Consider the following 19,125-nt stretch of genomic DNA (forward strand, 5'->3'; position numbering starts at 1 on the left):
GAGGGAACAGCAGTAGAGTTGGTGGTGACAAAATGACCCGACAATGAATGTTCTGCAAACCGTGTATAAGAGTCCTCCCGACGAGCTGATTGGAAACTCCTCTCAGGTGCGTGATGGTAATTGACGCTGAGAAGCGCGCAGTGCTGGGCCAGCCCTCACAGTACCCCCCCCTCCACGGGAGCCACCTGGCGACCTACCCGGCCTTGGCTTGTCCGGATGGGAACGATGGAAGTCAGTGATCAGGGCGGGGTCCATGATGAGCTGGCGGGAGACCCAGCTCCGTTCCTCGGAACCGTATCCCTCCCAGTCCACCAGAAACGGGAACCCCCGTCCTCGGCGTCGGATGTCCATGAGCCGGCGAACCTTCCACTGGGGGTGTCCATCCACCATCTCGGGAGGAGGTGGATCTGGGACAGGAGGCATCAGGGGACTGAGAGAGACAGGTTTTACACGGGACACATGAAACACAGGATGAATCCGCATGGAGGCTGGAAGCCTTAGGCTCACCGCCGTGGGACTGAGCACCTTTCGGATCTCGAAAGGGCCGACGAACCGGGGGTTCAGCTTCTTGGCGGTGGATTGAAGCGGGAGATCCTTGGAGGATAGCCACACCTTCTGCCCTGGTTGGTATGTCGGCGCAGGGATCCGGCATCGGTTAGCTCCCCGACTGGCGCACTCCGATGCCCGGAGCAGGAAAAACAGGAAAAACGGCTCACTAGGATCTCCCGGGGTCCCAGCAAGCCTAGTCTTTTGGCCGGGTAGGACAATTGTAGAGTCGATGTCCCACAAGGCCGCAGTAGAGGCAAAGGCCGGACCTGAACCGGGCCTCCCGTTTGGCCGGGCTAAGACGTGTGTGTCCCAGCTACATGGGTTCCTCCCCGGTCACAGGCTGGGAGGTGAAGGACCTACCTAGTCGCGGGGGCGGCAGGACGAGCAGCAGTCCAGTCACGAGTTCGGGAGAACTGGGGAACGGTTGGGGGTCCTAGTCTGGCTTGCTCGCGCCCTCTCTCCCGGAGGCGTCCGTCGATGCTGATGGCGAGGCTGATTAGGGCCTCGAGCAAATTGGGCTCCTCCCGGGTGGCGAGCTGGTCCCTCACAGCCTCGTTGAGACCCCTCAGAAAAGTGAGACGAAGCGCCCGGTCGTTCCAACCACTCTCGGTTGCAGCCAGTCTGAACTCCAGTGCGTAGTCGGTGACCCTGCCACTGCCCTGCTGGAAGGTGCCCAACCGGGCTCCAGGATCCTGGCCACAAGCTGGAAAACCCTTCGGAGTTCTGCCACAAAATCTGAGTAGGAAAAACAGAAGTTAGCCCTCATGGACCAGGAAGCAGTAACCCACTGTGCTGCTCGGCCTGTGAGCAGGTTAGTCATGTAAGCCACCTGGGCTGCCTCCGTCGTGAATCTGCTGGGTTGATGAATGAAAACTAACTCACACTGCATGATGAATGTGGCACAGTCCTCGAAGTTACGTCAAACATTACATTTACATTTAGTCATTTAGCTGATGCTTTTATCCAAAGCGACTTACAAGTTCTGTACGACAAGTCATCAGGAAGGGTACAACTCTATCAGCTGAGTAACAATGTTCATCAAAGTGTTGCGTGCTACAGTGTAGGTTAGTTTATTAGGACAAGTGCATGACAGTAAGGTTAGTTAGGGTTAGATTTTTTAATTTAATTTTTAATTTTTAATTTCAGATAATGGTTGAAGAAGTGCGTCTTTAGTCGACGGACGTGTTTCGGCTGTCCTAACTGGGGTGGGTAGTTCATTCCACCATTGTGGGGCAAGGACTGAGAATAGGCGACTTCTCTTTGATGACCCTCCCAGAGCTTGGATAGGAGTAGGTCTGAGGCGGCCAGAAGATGCAGAGCGTAGGGGTCTTAAGGGTGTGTAGTTAGAGACCATTGACCGGAGGTAGGCGGGAGCGGTTCCCTTTGCCGCACGGTATGCAAGGTCGAGGGCCTTGAAGCGGATTCGTGCAGCAATGGGGAGCCAGTGCAGGTCCCTAAGAAGTGGGGTGACATGGGCCGACTTCGGTAGGTTTGAGATCAGGCGGGCCGCTGCGTTCTGAATGAGTTAAAGAGGCTTGGTGGCAGTGGCCGGGAGGCCAGCGAGCAGTGCGTTGCAGTAGACGAGGCGGGAGATGACTGTTGATTGGACGAGGAGTTGGGTGGCTTCTTTTGTCAGGAAGGGGCGGATCCTTCTGATGTTGCTCAGGAGGAATCTGCAGGTTCTGGTTGTCGCTGCGATGTGAGCAGAGAAGTTCAACTGGTCGTCGAGGACAACACCAAGGTTCTTGGCGGTCGGGGACGCGGACACAGCTGCATTCTCGACTGTGATGGAAAAGTCGTCAGGGGGGAGGATTTGGCCGGCAGGTGGAGCAATTCTGTTTTGCTTAGGTTCAGTTTGAGGTGGTTGGTCGTCATCCAGGCGGAGATGTCGGACAGACAGGCCGAGATCCGCTCAGAGACGTGGATATCTGAGGCAGGGAAGGAGAGGAAGAGTTGAGTATCATCGGCATAACAATGATACGAGAAGCCATGAGACGTGATAATGTTACCCAGTGATTTAGTGTAGAGGGAGAAGAGAAGGGGTCCTAGGACCGAGCCCTGGGGGACACCCGTCCGCAGGGGGCGGGTGGCCGACAGGGTCCCTCTCCATGACACTTGGTAGGAGCGGTCATTGAGGTATGATGTCAGCCATGTCAGCGCAGAGCCAACCACTCCCATTCCTGCGAGGGCCACGAGGAGGATCTGATGGTTGACTGTGTCGAAGGCTGCAGATAGATCTAGGAGAATCAGGACAGCGGAGAGGCCCTTCGCTTTTGCTAAGTGAAGTGCCTCTGTGACCGCAATGAGGGCCGTTTCTGTGGAGTGGCCAGTCCGGAAGCCAGACTGATTAGGGTCTAGGAGGTCATAGACAGCCTATTTACGCGCTGCAGCTCTCTCGCTCTGCCGCGGTCACATGGGCGTAGTGGCCAATCAGAGAAACGCTAAACACAAGTTGGTTGCCGAAAATATTCACTAAAGGTATATTTCACTTTAGTAGAACTTTCAGTGATCTTACCTCTGTGTAAGTGCATCTAATAATAATAATAACTGGACTTTGGAGAAGTCTTTATTCGGCATGCAGGCAGACACACATGTGATGGGCGGCACTCACACAGGAACACATGCAATTAGTTGGGTCGTCGATGCGATTGAGTCTCTGCACTTGACCCATCCCGTCGTCCTTCCCCCCAAGGGCAGCCGGGAGCAGATAGGGGCGTCGGCGAGGGGCCGCGCCCCGGGGGACCAATCCAAGTGCTCCTGTCCGTCTTCGTCAGGGATGCGACAGCGATCTGTTGGTTGTGCATGTTTTTCCATTAGGTTTCTCTTATCGGGGGGGACCCTTGCGAGCACGGGGAGAACATGCAAACTCCACACAGAAAGGCCTGGGAGATACCCCACCTGGGTACCTGGCAATACGGAAACCTGGTCCCCAAGCAGGAATCGAACCCTGGACCTTCTAGCTGTGAGGCGACAGTGTTAACCACTACACCACCGTGTTGCCATCTACAAGTAGTCCCTGTAGTCTGCTGTCAACACCACCATTCCTCCCAGGTGTCAGGCTCCTCATTCACTTCCATTCATTTTGAGGACCTACTGTAGTTTGATTGATTGATTGAAAACTTTATTAACAGAATTGCAGAATGGGTACAGTACAGCTCAATACATACAATTGTTAAGGGGATGCAGACCAGAGAAAGACTTTCGTCTTGTTTACATCAGGGTCCCCCATTTTCAATTCATCATAACATATATGACACACACGACATACAGATAGACAGTACTGCTACATCTATACATTTATGACATACCAGATTTGCAAATACAGTACTGTTTGTGATACAAAAAGAGTCCAGAAAAGTGAGTATATACATTTGACGTAGAAACTGTACATTGGAGGACGTTGTGGGTGGGGGGGGAACTGTACATTGGAGGTGGTTGGGTGGGTGGGGGTAGGGGGTGGGTGTCAATAAAACAGACAGTTCTGAGTTCAAAGGTATGTGTTTGTTTTGGCATTTGATGTGTCTTCAGAGATGTACCTGATTGAATAAAAGATAGATTGAGATTGACCTTTGAAGAATAAAAGCAGATCTGGTCAGTTTGAGTATGCTGTGTATCTTTGCCCTGCATGGAATGTTCAGGGAGTGGTTACCATGGTTACCTGCTGCCTTGCTGGAAGAAATATTCTAATATTCTGTGAAAAGTTGACAGTTGGTCAAACTACACCTCAAGTGAGAAATAGTTCCTTTACTGACTATTTGAAAATGGCAATATATTAGTATGTGACAAGTAGGCCTTTGACACAGAAAATTATATTACTCAGAATAATATTGCTGTATAGTTTGTTTATACTTCAGAAGTATGATAGTGTATAGCCCCACAACATGAATGGAAGTGAATGATGAACAAAGGGTTTCTAATATGTGTTATTCCTTTTTATTCTTTTATTGTTTATAAAATGGAATATTAATGTATGTATGCATGTATTATTGGTATTGCACAGTTGAACAATTTGATTGTAAGTTGTCTGCAAAATTTTTTACAAGTTCTACTAAATTGAAATATCCCTTTAAACTGCACTGAAAATCATATTTAACTGTATAGCCTACACATTATATATTAGGCCTATAGACATGATGGGAGTGAATCTTAGTAAGGCCTAGCCCTAGACTCACCCATGTCTAGGCCTAATAATATATATAATGTATAGGCTATACAGTTAAATATGATTTTCAGTTTGATGACAAAAAAAACATGTCCTAAAGAATATTTTGTATTTATTTCCAGTGAAAATGAATCGCTGAAAACTGAAACGCGAAATACTTCCTCTGAAGAGTTGGATAATATTACAGTGTATGTCATAATCCCAGTCTAGCAGCCAGTGGCGTCTGGTTTCTATGGAAAATTATGAGCACACACAAGGCAAATAATGTAAAAGGCCTAAGCAAATAAGGTCTAAATCTACCGACGAGTGTCGACAAAACCGACTTTTCAGATGTAAAGCAACCTCCGTCGACACTCCCGACGAGTAATGAAATGGATCCTGTCCCCTTTCTCGGTCTCTGGCGTTTCGGGTTCATTCAGAACCTGTTGATCAGGTCCTTTGAGCAGCGTGGTTGACTAGTAGAAGGAAGGAGTGTCTCTCCCTGCGGTCGCAACACACTGGCTGCCTGGCGTTTCAGGTAAACACTCCTCAACGTGCAGCAGCCCAGTGAGCTGGTAAACCATGACGTCTTTATTCTGAAGGACTTGGGGGAAACCAACACGGAAAGACCGAGACGTCTCTCTCAATAAGGCTGTTTCGTACACCTGGATGACTGCTTGAAGCCAAACAGGTAAAGACTATTTAATGTATTTATAAAATTAAAAAAATAAAAGCATAACAAGCAGGTAAATAATATTTACAAAATACAAACGTATAATAGATCGCAACTGGTGGGTAAGGGATCGTTTGTTTTTTAACAGGTGCGCGGTCAATATCTTCCATACATTTTCATATAAATAACCATTATTCCAAGCCTTCAAAAAGGCTGCACGATTACTTTCTTGATAAAATATCCGGTCACACTTGTCTTTTTAAGTGTTTGATTTGACATAATACGCTGCTATAGCATTGGTTCTCGAACTGTTTCATGTCAAGGACCCCCCCCAAATTGATTTGTGTCAGGGACCCCTATCCGAGAAGATCATTGTTTTTAGATGCGATTTAGTCCAGAATCCCCCAGTCTAGATATGTGTGAGGACTGAGGAGATAACAGTGGACAGAGTGACATATGGCCAGAATAGTCGTGATACTTCAAGTTAATAATCATATGAGTGAAATTAAACTATTACTCATTTAGCTGGGGACACATTTGGACACAACCCCCGGACTTCACTTTGAGAACCACTGCGCTATAACACGGCAAAGGTCACATTTGCGCGGATGTTTTTGTTTTTCGTTCCTCATTCACCACCATTCATTAATTCAACAAACGTACGCTGCACCGACGCACCGTGCGCCTTCTGTTGCGCCTTCTGTTGCGCCGCCGTGCAGGAATGCTGCCTTGCAGCTGAGAGCTGAGAGGACTGTTGGCTGATGAGCAGTGAATGTGACTTAACAGCATCATATTCAGTACAGTAGGCCTACAGCCCATGTCTGCACCAGCATGCAAGAACATTTCGTGTAGCCCCCCAAACAAACTAAAAAACAGCGTGACCACTGCTAGTTCAATGACAGAGAGTTCATTGTTGACATGCGCTTATTTTTAGTAACTTATTAACTGACCACAATGAGACCCGTGGGTGGTGGTGTTACTGTAGAGGTAATTGCAATAGTCACAGAACTATACTAGAACACATTAGAGCTTTAGAGACGGAACATCAGGGTTTTAAATAATGATCCCTGATTTCAAATATATGATAGTAAACTATAGCATTTTGCAACACTGAATATGGGAGTTAGAAAAATACATAATGTAGAGGGATTGATATAGTGTAGCCTTGGCGGGTTAGCAGTAACAGAAGGCAAACAAAGATAAAGACTCGAAATGTAGGCCTGGAAACTCTGTTGCACCTGTTTTCCCAGGGAATTTATATGGATGGATTCCTGCATACCAAATGAAAACGAGAAACGCAATGCATAATCCATCAACATCAAAGAAAGGGGCGTTACTTCTGGAGTTCATTATGTTCACATAATATAACGCTTTGGGTCTTTTTTTTGGTCACACTAAATGTGATAAAGCCACTCATTTGACAGGCTGTCCGATTCAGAGTAGTCAGATCCTCAAATACATGCTGATATAGGCGATAGCTATTTTCTAGCCCTTTGAAGGTCATCACAGAGACAAGAATTTAACATCAACATGTTTGGCTTTTTGATCTGCACTCGTCTATTATGTTGCAACATCTATTATGTTGCAACATCTATTATGTTACAACATATATTATGATACAACATCTGAAATTCACTCACTTTTCCGGTAAGGGAAACATTTTAGTTTTGTAGTTTAAAACGTGTTTAAAATCAGCTACATTTTTATATAAGATTTGAACGTTTGTGATGAGTGATGGTAACGGGTAATATCTTATAATCTCAAAGATGGGTTCTAATGTGAGCAGGGTTGGTTGGCACATTTTCAAAACAAAGAGGAGCCTTGACCTCTCACCTCAAGATATCCGAATGGAAATGGGTTCTATGGATATCCAAGAGTCTCCCCTTTACAGATATGCCCACTTTATGCTAATCCCATGCAGATTTAGGCAAACACCATGCAGTTATTTGAGTGCACCACAAATTTATAATTTTTGCCTATTCTAAACATTGTGTATTTTAATATTTATACCTGGGGTATAAAATGACCTCTAAGATAATCACAGTCTCATGAAACTGTACAACCACAAACTAGAGACCTATAGGGTATTCAGGGGAGATGGCCTTCCTAGTGATATTGACAATAAGGGAGATTCCTGAGCATTCTAACATTCTAACCACCCGTGTCGTGGCACAAGTACTTTAATCATTAATGACTTCATTTTAGAGAACATTTGTGTGACATAATATGTTTATTTATGTCCTTAAGACATAAGACCTTAACCTTTAATCTGCTGCTTCTCAGCATATTCTCACATAAATTATGCCAGAGGAATATGGCATAGAGGGTGCCAACCAACCCCGGTACATCATTTGTAACAACATGGTTTTCTATAAACCAATCAAAGTGGGATGCAGAATTAGCCCCAGGGCTGCTGACTGTGACTGTGTTAGTTACATGCATATTGTACTGTGGCGTGTGGATTGACTGGTTTGTGCAAAGCTCTTACAGGAAAAACCAGATAACAACAGAACAATCCCTGCTCTTCTTTTGTTTTAAACAGTAACTGACTGACTACACACTGAAAAGCACTTGTGTCAGCGGGTATCAACGATCTGGCCATGCTATAGTATGATGGAAGACACATCTGATTCATACTTTCATAGAATACCGTGTTGCCTCCTCAAGTGGTACACATCTCCCTTTGGTTTTTGGTGAAAAGTAACTAATTATATTTACTCTAGTTACTGTAATTGAGTTGACTTTTTTTTGTTTTGGTAAAGGTACTTTTTGAGTATTTCTAAAAGCTTGTAGTACTTTTTCCTACCCTTGAGTAAACCTTTATGTATTTACTTCTACTTTTAATCGAGTATGTTTTATTTTTGGTCGTACAAAAAGATAAAACAGTCGTTATTGATATAACGACAGGTTATGTATATAACCTAGTTATATGAGTACTGGCTAAGCGTCCCGCTCTTAAGCCATACCGAGATATACCTCATCTCAGTATGGCTTAAGAGCGGGACGCGATGCCAGTATGAGTATATAACGACAGGTTATGTATATAACCTAGTTATATGAGTACTGGCTAAGCGTCCCGCTCTTAAGCCATACTGAGATGAGGTATATCTCGGTATGGCTTAAGAGCGGGACGCGATGCCAGTACGAGTATATAACTGCCACAAACTTTGTTGGTATAATTAAAAAGGGACTATCCCCAAAGCTTGGACTTACTGTTACTATAGTTACTCTGACTAATGCCAAGTCAAAATGTGGTATAAGAAGGATGTGAACAGCGCTGCCTAATATAGCTAATTTCATCAGCTGATTTCATGACAGCCATTTGACATGTTGTTGCAGGATAAGCACAGGTGTAATTAAAAGCATTAATTACAGTCCTGTTCAATTTAGGTGTGTCACAGCCGTTCCAGTGAGACAGCATGAATAATACCAGGGCCCAGGGCGCTAGCCCATAATGAAACAGGAAGATATCACAATGACAGAGGAAGAGGTTCTATAGAGATCATGATGACAGAGGAAGAGGTTCTAGTTAGAGATCATGGTGACAGAGGAAGAGGTTCTATAGAGATCATGATGACAGAGGAAGAGGTTCTAGTTAGAGATCATGGTGACAGAGGAAGAGGTGCTAGTTAGAGATCAGGATACATTAAATGAAAAAAAACATGATTATAATCACCAAACCTAGAGTTACTTACAAGGTGTTTATGTGATATTCATTATGTACCGGTATGTGTAAAGCAAATTCCCCGATCAATACTTGTGCCACACCACTAAAACTATCTGCTGGCAGTTCCACCAAGTGGAACACACGTTTCTGTGTATTATAGGGAGGTGTAGTGGTTACGTCATTGCAGTTTTTCGTGTTCCACCCTCTGTCCAACGCAATGTATTTCCCCATTGCCCATTTCTAATAAAAAAAACAAATAAAAAATAAAGTTATTATTATTGCCCATTTCTAAATCGCCTCGTTTAAAACAAATAAAGCATTAACATTGGCATGGTGTACCTTTCTGCGATTATTCATCCTCAATCTATAGCTCAGCATGCAAATATTCGCAATTAATCATAAAAAAAAAATCGCGACATTTTATTTCAACCAAAATCTTTTAAACAATAATGTTAGTGATAGAAGGGAACTCATTTTGTGCAAAAATGTAAAGCTTTTCAATTTCCATGCGGCAGAATTGTTACAATAGCCGATAATCCATTTTCCCAATGATAAATCCCTATACGGGTGGAACAACCAGTGATGTCAGACTACACCTCCCTATACCTGCCCTGTCTGCTACCACACAAGAACCTATGGTATTAGTTTCTAAACTTTCTATGTATTATACCTGCCCTATCTGCTACCACCACAATAACCTATGGTATTAGTTTCTGTGTATTATACCTGCCCTATCTGCTACCACACAAGAACCTATGGTATTCGTTTCTGTGTATTATACCTGCCCTGGCAAGCCAGTGCGGGCAAGATACACAGTGGAGCATTGGAAAGAATGATGTGAATGCAGGACAAGAAAGGTGTTGGAGTTTGGGCTATCTGTCTGGGTGGATCTGATGTTATGGTCAGATAAATTAACAGTATGAATGAATGAATGAATGAATGAATGAATGAATGAATGAATGAATGAATGAATGAAAACTTTATTTAACAGATTGCAGAATGGGTACAGTACGGCTCAATACATACAATTGTTAAGGGGATGCAGACCTGAGAAAGACCTTTGTCTTGTTTCCATCAGGGTCCCCCATTTTCAATTCATATAGACATTTATGACATACACAACATACATGACATTTATGGCATAGGGACATATAGGTATTTAGTACTGATACATTTGTGACATAAGCGGTATTCAAATATACAGTACTGTTACCCCTAGATCCTGACAGAGTATATACATATGATGAGGAGGGGACTGTACATTAGGAGGGGGTGGGTGGGTGGGAGGGAAATATACATACGGCGGGGAGGGAATATATACATGCGGTGGGGAGGAGACTGTCTATTAGGAGGTGGTGGGGGTTTTGGGCATTTACGGTGGCCAGTTTCGAATTGCAGCCTCCCGTAGGTACTCTTTAAGAGCGGTTTTGAATGTGGGCAGGGATTCACATTCCTTTACAGCTTTGGGTAGGGCGTTCCACATTGTTGTGGCATAATTGCGAAACGTGTTTAGTCCCTTGTTTGAGCCGAATCTGGGTTTAACATGATTTGTTGAGCTTCCTCTGGTGTAGTGGTTGTGGTATTCACTGACCTTTGGGAAGTATTTTGACATGTACATGGGCACCCCGGTCGTATAGTGTATCTTGTAGACCAGGCCCATTGCAAGTTGCTGTACTCTGTCGTCTACTCTAAGCCATCCTAGGTTGTCAAAGTGGGCAGGGGTGAGGTGGGTTCTGGGGTTCAGGTCAAGTAGTAGTCTGACCAGTTTGTTTTGTGATGTTTGTAATTTTGTTTTAAGCGCCTTTGAGGTGCTTTGGTACCATGAGGTGCACGCATAGTCATAGTACCCTTGAATGAGTGCTCCTGCCAGAGTCTTCAGGGTATTCTTGTTTACCAGAGACTAGAGAGGAGATCCGGTACAAGAATCTAGTTCGTTGGTTGACTTTTTTTATTACATTGGATGCCATTTTGTCAGTACACCATAACACTTTGAATCCCTTTTTAGTTTAGTTTAGATTAGATTAGATTAGATTAGATTAGATTAGATTAGTTTAGTTTAGTTTAACTTTAGTTTAGTTTAGTTTAGTTTAGTTTAGTTTAGTTTAGCTTAGCTTAGTTTAGTTTAGCTTAGCTTAGTTTAGTTTAGTTTAGTTTAGTTTAGTTTAGTTTAGTTTAGTTTAGTTTAGTTTAGCTTAGCTTATTTGCACTTGCACACAAATGAAACAATACATTTAATAAAGTGATTTAAAAGAATAATGATGTGCAGGACAGGTAAAAAAAAAATCAATTCATCATAACATATATGACATACATGACATACAGATAGAGATAGACAGTACTGTTACATCCAGACATTTATGACATACCAGATCTACAAATATACAGTACTGTTTAAGAGTACAACGCCTGTCATATAGACCCTGGCGTTGGAAACTCTGATTAATAGACAGAGTTTCTAAAAAGAGAGTATATACATTATATACATTTGAGAGTATATACATTTGAGGGGGAAGAAACTGTACATTGGAGGAGGGTGGGGGGGGGGGGGTAAACTGTACATTGGAGGGGGTTGGGTTTGGACATTTACAGGGGCCAGTTTCGAATAGCAGCCTCCCGTAGGTGCTCTTTGAGAGTGGTTTTGAAGGTTGGGTAGTGATTCACATTCCTTTACAGCTGTGGGTAGGGCGTTCCACATTGATGTGGCATAATTGCGAAACGTGTTTAGTCCCTTGTTTGAGCCGAATCTGGGTTTAACATGATTTGTGGAGCTCCCTCTGGTGTTGTGGTCGTGGTATTCACTGACCTTTGGGAAGTATTAGTACCTTAGTGGTGTAGTGTATCTTGTAGACCAGGCCCATTGCAAGTTGCTGTACTCTGTTGTCTACTCTAAACCATCCTAGGTTGTCAAAGTGGGCAGGGGTGAGGTGGGTTTTAGGAGTGAGGTTAAGCAGTAGTCTGACCAGTTTGTTTTGTGATGTTTGTAATCTTCTTTTTAGTGCCTTTGAGGTGCTTTGGTACCATGAGGTGCAGGCATAGTCGTAGTACCCTTGAATGATGTGGCAACATACAGTATGTTCCACAGAGAGGGATGGGTACAGGATTCCTCCTTCTGGTGGGATATGAATGAAGATGAGAGTTAAAGGAACACGCCAACATTTTGGGAATTTAGCTTACCGTCTTCTCCAGAGAGAGACAAGAAGATGGATACCAGTTTCCTCTATGTGCGTTCAGTAGAAAGCTATCTGGCTGCCTAGCATAGCACAATGAATGGAAGCCGAAGGCTACCCATCACTGTCCGCTTCCATTCATTGTGCTAAGCTAGGCTAACGTGCAGCCAGATAGCTTTCTACTGAATGCACAGAGAGGAAACTGGTATCTATCTTCTTGTCTCGCCATAAATGTCATGTATGTTGTGTATGTCTTAAATGTCAATATGAATTGAAAATGGGGGACCCTGATGTAAACAAGACAAACGACTTTCTCTGGTCTGCATCCCCTTAACAATTGTGTGTATTGAGCCGTACTGTATTGTACCCATTCTGCAATCTGTTAAATAAAGTTTTCATTCATTCATTCATTCAGTCTCTCTCTGGAGAAGACGATACGCTAATTTCCCAAAATGTTGACATGTTCTTTTAAGCTCAAAGTAACTTTGAAAGAATACGGGTAGTGATGATGGGAGACATTACTTTGTACATAAACCGCTTGATATTTATTCACTTCATATATTGATAATAATTTTCTTCTCGTTTCTTTTTTTTGAACTTTCTTTTATTTTGTGTCATAATGAACATCACATTGCATTGATCATACAGTATAATATACTTGATTCACATAGTCAATGACATTTGTTACTCAGGCTCTTCCATCTTATTCAATTTGTTTTCAAAGTATTCAGCATAATCAAAATAAGCTGTATAATCCGAGTACGCCTCATAAACAACCCAGGGGGGGGGGGGGGGGGGGGGGGGGGGGGGGGGGTTACATTTTTTTCTTCTCTTTTCTATATCTAATAATAAGATCCATCCCCCTTTGTACAATGAAGTACTTGTGTTATTGTGTAATATAGCATAGTGCTATAGCTGTTGTAATTCGCATCATCATCATCACTATGACACAGAGCAGAGCACCTAATTTGACTGATGATGATAATTAACATGATACTCAGTGCTGATGCTATAAGAAGGTGCATTTATCCAGCCTTGATGTATCAGCTTAAATTTTAGATTTACAAATGTTGTAGAATTGTATCCACGAGGGTAAATTTGATTGTTGTCAACAGCCATGTTGAAAAAGGTACATCTGACAGAGGAAGAAATCAAAGGCTGTAGCTTGTTGCTAAAATAAATGTCTCCACTGTTGTCCCTTGGCAATCGAATGTGTCCGTAAGAGTTTATGTTTCTTTAGTCTATGGTAAGAGGTCGCTTAGGTCTCAATGTTTCCCTTCCTGTAGCAGTAGATCAAGAAAATCTAGCCAGACCTGATTCAGTCAAGCTTGTGACATTTTGACCAACCACCTTTCTTCTCGCAGAAAGTAACCATTACATTTAGTCCAAATGTACTGTAAACAAAAGAAAAGAAAAACATTGCACGAAATATCTCAAATAAACCTTAATTTTCCTCCTTTCCCTCTCGTCTTCTCCCCCCCCCCCCCCCCCCCCCCGCCCCTGTGTACAGCCCCAGCAAGAGGAAAGAGCATGGCCGCCCGTGTGGAGGCGACCTCCGGTGAGGGCCCCCGGGTCGCAGGTACCAACGGTTCAGTGGGGATCTCCACCCAAAACAAACCGGGTGTCAAACCCCGGCTCACTCCCAAGCCCTTCTCCCTTCAGAGGAACACCACCCACCGCTCCATCTACGCCCCGAAGACGACCAGCGCCACAGCCCCTGTCCCCACTGTATCCACAGCCCCTGTCCCCACAGCCCCTGTCCCCACAGCCCCTGTCCCCACTGTATCCACAGCCCCTGTCCCCACAGCCCCTGTCCCCACAGCCCCTGTCCCCACAGCCCCTGTCCCCACTGCCCCTGTCCCCACAGCCCCTGTCCCCACTGTTCCTGTCCCCACTGCCGACACAGCTGAGCCACCCAAGGTCTCAAGTTCTTCCTTTAAACCGAGTGAAATCGGCATCTCGGCTGAGAAGACAACAGACAAGTCAGAGACACCACCACAGACTGGAGAACCTGAAGTCAGAAGCGTCATCAAAGTCGGTCCAGCCACCACTGTCAAACCCCGCCCTCAGCGACACGCCGGGGCAGAGCTCGGCTCTCTAGATGTGCACACCAAAGATAAAGGGGAACCAAACAAAGAGGATGAAGTCAGTCAAGGTGAAAAGCACGGTCCTGACCCTAGTTCCTCTCGCACTGATTCAAGTAACTCAAGTACAACTTCACAAACCATTGACCAAAAGATGAATGACCACAATCACCTCAACCAACCGACCCAACCTGAGGGCATCCAAAAACCAGTTATCACCCAAAGTAGTCACAACGTCTCCACAGATGATTCATTAGAAACAGAAACAGAGGAAGGAGGTGAAGGTGTCACGTCTCCTGCTCTCTGCCCAAAGCCCGAAGACTCAGGGAGTGACACGTCTTCTGTGGCCAGTCCATCAGCCAATCCGATGCGTGACTGGGGCGGAACCAGGAAGCGCCTGCCTACAGGACTGACCTCCAGATTTCAGTCAAGCGGTCTGCCTCTGCCTTCGCAGCCGAGCACGACCTCTGCGATCAGCATGACCCCTGCAACCAGCGCCAAGGATGGCGTAAACAAACCAACGTCTTCAGACCCAGAGTGCAGTCCTACAATCTCAGCTCCACCAAACACAGTGAGCGATGAAGGTGGGCTTATGGAGGGCGACAGGGAGGACAGGGCAGGGGGTAGCAGCATCAAAAGCAGGATCAGTCTTCTTCTTGATTCGTCTCCTCATCCAGAAGTCACTAAGAGGGAGGAGCCACAGGTTATTAGCCAACCAAAGAGCCCTGGAGGTGTGAAAGATCGAATCAAAAACTGGGCAGCGGACCCGACGTCTGAGTCACCGAGGGCTGAGAATAAGCCACAGCCACAGCCTCTCCCCCGAACCCGGACTCGGAGGTGAGTCTTGTGTTTGTTTTTCTCAGATGTCCTCAGAAATGTAATAAAGTCCACACACTGAGGAACTCTGTGATGTTTCAAGCTGGGCAGCCTTCTTCAGACATTGAGAAACATACGCTCCATTTGAAGTGGTAGGCCACCTAATTGTTTGATTTATCACCAATAATAGACCTGCACCGAGCCATCTGATCAAGTGTCTAAAGCAGGTTCAACACACGTAATAACACAGATCTGCACATAAAACAGATATGAACAATATGTATGAAACCAAACCACCCTAAATTACATTATTAACAACACCTCGATTATCATTGTTCTTTTGATTGTTCTTCAGACAGAGACACACGTTTTTACAAGGTCCTCTTTTGCCTCTTTGAACTATTTTTTTTACTTCCTTCACAGCTTTGTGTCTGAGAAACCAGCAGACCTGCCCACGGTGGAGAAAGCACCCGGGACACCAGGAGAAGAGCTTCCTGTGACAGAGAAAGCATCAGTCAGGGCCGTGGATCCACCTTCAGACGTCTTCCAGCCAGAGAAGGAGCAGAACAACGTGAGACCTGAAAGCAGTGGTCAACTCCCCGACTCTGTCGTAGTCCAACCTGCCTCTGACAACCTAGCTGCTGAGAAGACTCCCAGATGCCGCTCTGTCCACTTTGGGGTAGTAGAGAGAGATAACGGCCTGCCTCCAGAGGACCTGGGGTCGGCGTCGGACTCCGACTCAGAGGAGGGGGAGGAAGCCCCCAGCCCTGGTCCTGCCCCCCTCTATAGAGGGATTCTGCAGATCAATGTGGATGAATTGGAAGAAAAACAGAGAGCAGAGGAAAGGGAGAGGGAGATACTGAGAGAGGAGGCGAGGCTGAGAGAGGAGGAGAGATTGAGAGAGGAGGCGAGGGCAAAAGCAAGGCAGATGGAGGCAAGGCTGAGAGAGGAGGAGAGATTGATAGAGGAGGCAAAAGAAAAAGCCAGGAAGATGGAGGCAAGGCTGAGAGAGGAGGAGAGGGTGAAAGAGGAGGAGAGGGTGAAAGAGGAGGAGAGGGTGAAAGAGGAGATATTGAGAGAGGAGGCGAGGGAAAAAGCGAGGCAGGTGGAAGAGAGACTGAGAGGGGAGGAGAAAGAAAAGGAGAGACTGAGAGAGGAGGCAAGGCTGAGAGAGGAGAGACTGGAAGAGGATGCGAGAGAAAAAGCAAGGCAGATGGAGGCAAGGCTGAGGGAGGAGGAGAGATCAATAGAGGAGGCGAAAGAAAAGGCAAGGAAGATGGAGGCAAGGCTGAGGGAGGAGGAGAGGGTGAAAGAGGAGAGATTAAGAGAGGAGGCGAGAGAAAAAGCAAGGCAGGTGGAAGAGAGACTGAGAGTGGAGGAGAAAGAAAAGGAGAGACTGAGAGAGGAGAGACTGAAAGAGGAGGCGAGAGAAAAAGCAAGGCAGATGGAGGCTAGGCTGAGAGAGGAGGAGAGACTGGGGGAGGAGGAGAGACTGAGGGAGGAGGAGAGACTGAAAGAGGAGAGATTGAGAGAGGAGGCGAGAGAAAAAGCAAAGCAGATGGAAGAGAGACTGCGAGTGGAGGAGAAAGAAAAGGAGAGATTGAGAGAGGAGGCAAGGCTGAGAGGGGAGGAAAGATTGATAGAGGAGGCGAAAGAAAAAGCAAGGAAGATGGAGGCAAGGCTGAGGGAGGAGGAGAGACTGAGAGAAGAGGAGAGACTGAACGAGGAGAGATTGAGAGAGGAGCAAAAGGAGGTGCAGAGACTGAGAGAGGAAGAGGAGGCAGTGGTAAGACAGCGGGAGCTGGAGAGAGAGGAAGAGGTGGATCGAGAGAGTTTGACGCAAGTGGAGAAAGAGAGAGTGGACGAAAGGGCATCACAGGAGGAGGAAGAAGAGAGACAAAGAGAGGAAGAGTTGAAGGAAAGACTACGAGAGGGAGGGGAAAAGGAAGACAGAGAGAAAGAGGACAAGAGTAAGGAAGAGAAGAGGTTGAGGGACTTAGAGAAGCACGGTGACGGGGACACCCTGGACGAACCCCAACAAACTGCCAACTTGATCGATTTCGATTCTGAAGACACGCCTCTGGCGTCTCCTTCGACGTTCCGCTCCACTCAAAACCCCGAGCCCAAGGTCGCTTACGACGATTTCTCCGTCCAAGAGCCTCTGATCGACATGGTTTACGAGGACTTTTCAGTCAAGACTCGGCGATGGGGATCACACGCCAAGCTTCCTGCCTGCCCGGCAGTGGCTGATCTACAGGCCGAGGTGGTGCTTCCAGCCAACGACCAGGAGGAGAAACCAGACATCCCTCCAGACACTCCTGTCCCGGTGCCAACGGAGGAGGTGGAACAGAAGTCAGAGAGGGAGGCGGGAGAGGAGGCGGGAGAGGAGGAAGAAGAAGAAGAGGAAAAGGACGAGGTGGAGAGGAAGGAGGCTGATGGAGAAGGAGATGACCAGCAGGAGGTAAATACATAGTCTCTTTCATTCAGTCTCATTCTGTTGGATTGCGAGGCAGTTGGGTTTTCAGAGTCCACATTTGAAAGTTAATTTGATCGTTAATTTGATCATGAACAAACTGCACAAGCCTCTATAGGCTACATTGACATTTACATTGATGAAAAATATTACCCTGCACTGATTTGAAAGTAGCACCGAACAAAAGGCCTAGTTTAATCAATAAATCAAGTTTATATGAAGTTAATATGAAAGATTGCAATATCTAATTAGCAAAGAATACAATATGGGTATTTTTCGATTTTGTTTTTGTAGTACACACAATAAAAGTTAAAACCCCCATAAAAGGTAATGGAGACTTCAAACTAGCAACAACTACGGCTGGGAGAAAAAAATCCATACAGCAATATATCACAATATGTGCCGATATTGATGCAGTGATCAACTGTGCGTTATCAACACATTATGCCTTTTATCTCCTACCTCTTCAGAGGAAACTCTCAAGTAGCGTTTGTTTTTTAACCATGGTAGCTAGCTAGATGCAATAGTAATAGTTTGTCTTTTAACCATGGTAGCTAGCTAGATGCAATAGTAATAGTTTGTTTTTTAACCATGGTAGCTAGCTAGATGCAATAGTAATAGTTAGTTTTTTAACCACGGTAGCTAGTAGCTAGTTGCAATAGTAATAGTTTGTTTTTTAATCATGGTAGCTAGCTAGTTGCAATAGTAATATATATATTGTTTTTCTTTTACTTATGGTAGCTATCTAGTTGCAATATTTAGTAATAGTTTGTTTTTTAACCACGGTAGCTAGCTAGATGCAATAGTAATAGTTTGTTTTTTAACCATGGTAGCTAGCTAGATGCAATAGTAGTTTGTTTTTTAACCATGGTAGCTAGCTAGATGCAATAGTAATAGTTTGTTTTTTAACCATGGTAGCTAGCTAGATGCAATAGTAATAGTTAGTTTTTTAACCACGGTAGCTAGTAGCTAGTTGCAATAGTAATAGTTTGTTTTTTAATCATGGTAGCTAGCTAGTTGCAATAGTAATATATATATATATTGTTTTTCTTTTACTTATGGTAGCTATCTAGTTGCAATATTTAGTAATAGTTTGTTTTTTAATCATGGTAGCTAGCTAGTTGCAATAGTAATATAGTAGTAGTAGTTTTATTCAGTCATCTCACACAATACAATATATATACACCATCATTTAACAATATTTGATTTTACAGTGACTGAAAAGGTACAGACTGAAGCATAATGCTTATATATGCCTGTCCTATATTCTATATATATATTTATTTTACTTATGGTAGCTAGCTAGTTGCAATAGTAATAGTATTTTTTATTTTATTTATTTTTTACTCATGGTAGCGAGCTAGTTGTAATAGTAATAGGTACACACAGAGTAAGTAAGTGGGTCATGGCCGACTGATGGCCGACTGATGCCCTTGTGTGCGTTGCATTATTCAAGTTCCACATCACACCCTCTTCCTGTTGTGGGCATGACAGGATGGTGATGAAAGGTGCACCACAGACAGACCGTGCCAAGTCCACTGTATTTACTGCATAA

At 44.8% G+C, this 19,125-nt stretch overlaps 1 protein-coding gene across 2 annotated transcripts in view; it reads left to right on the forward strand.

The window, feature by feature from the left end:
- The first annotated feature begins 5,244 nt into the window (after positions 1–5,244).
- Positions 5,245–19,125, forward strand: part of LOC311231093 (uncharacterized protein) — a 33,433-nt gene continuing 19,552 nt past the window's right edge. For both annotated transcript variants that reach the window (XM_084317577.1, XM_084317578.1), the window contains exons 1-3: positions 5,245–5,381; positions 13,708–15,118; positions 15,521–17,558. In XM_084317577.1, the coding sequence (XP_084173703.1) occupies positions 13,728–15,118; positions 15,521–17,558 (3,429 nt within the window). In that variant the 5' untranslated portion in view covers positions 5,245–5,381; positions 13,708–13,727. The remainder of the gene's footprint in view (positions 5,382–13,707; positions 15,119–15,520; positions 17,559–19,125) is intronic.

Source organism: Notolepis coatsorum (assembly GCF_963971535.1).
Source record: "Notolepis coatsorum genome assembly, chromosome: 6".
Lineage (NCBI taxonomy): Eukaryota > Metazoa > Chordata > Actinopteri > Aulopiformes > Paralepididae > Notolepis > Notolepis coatsorum.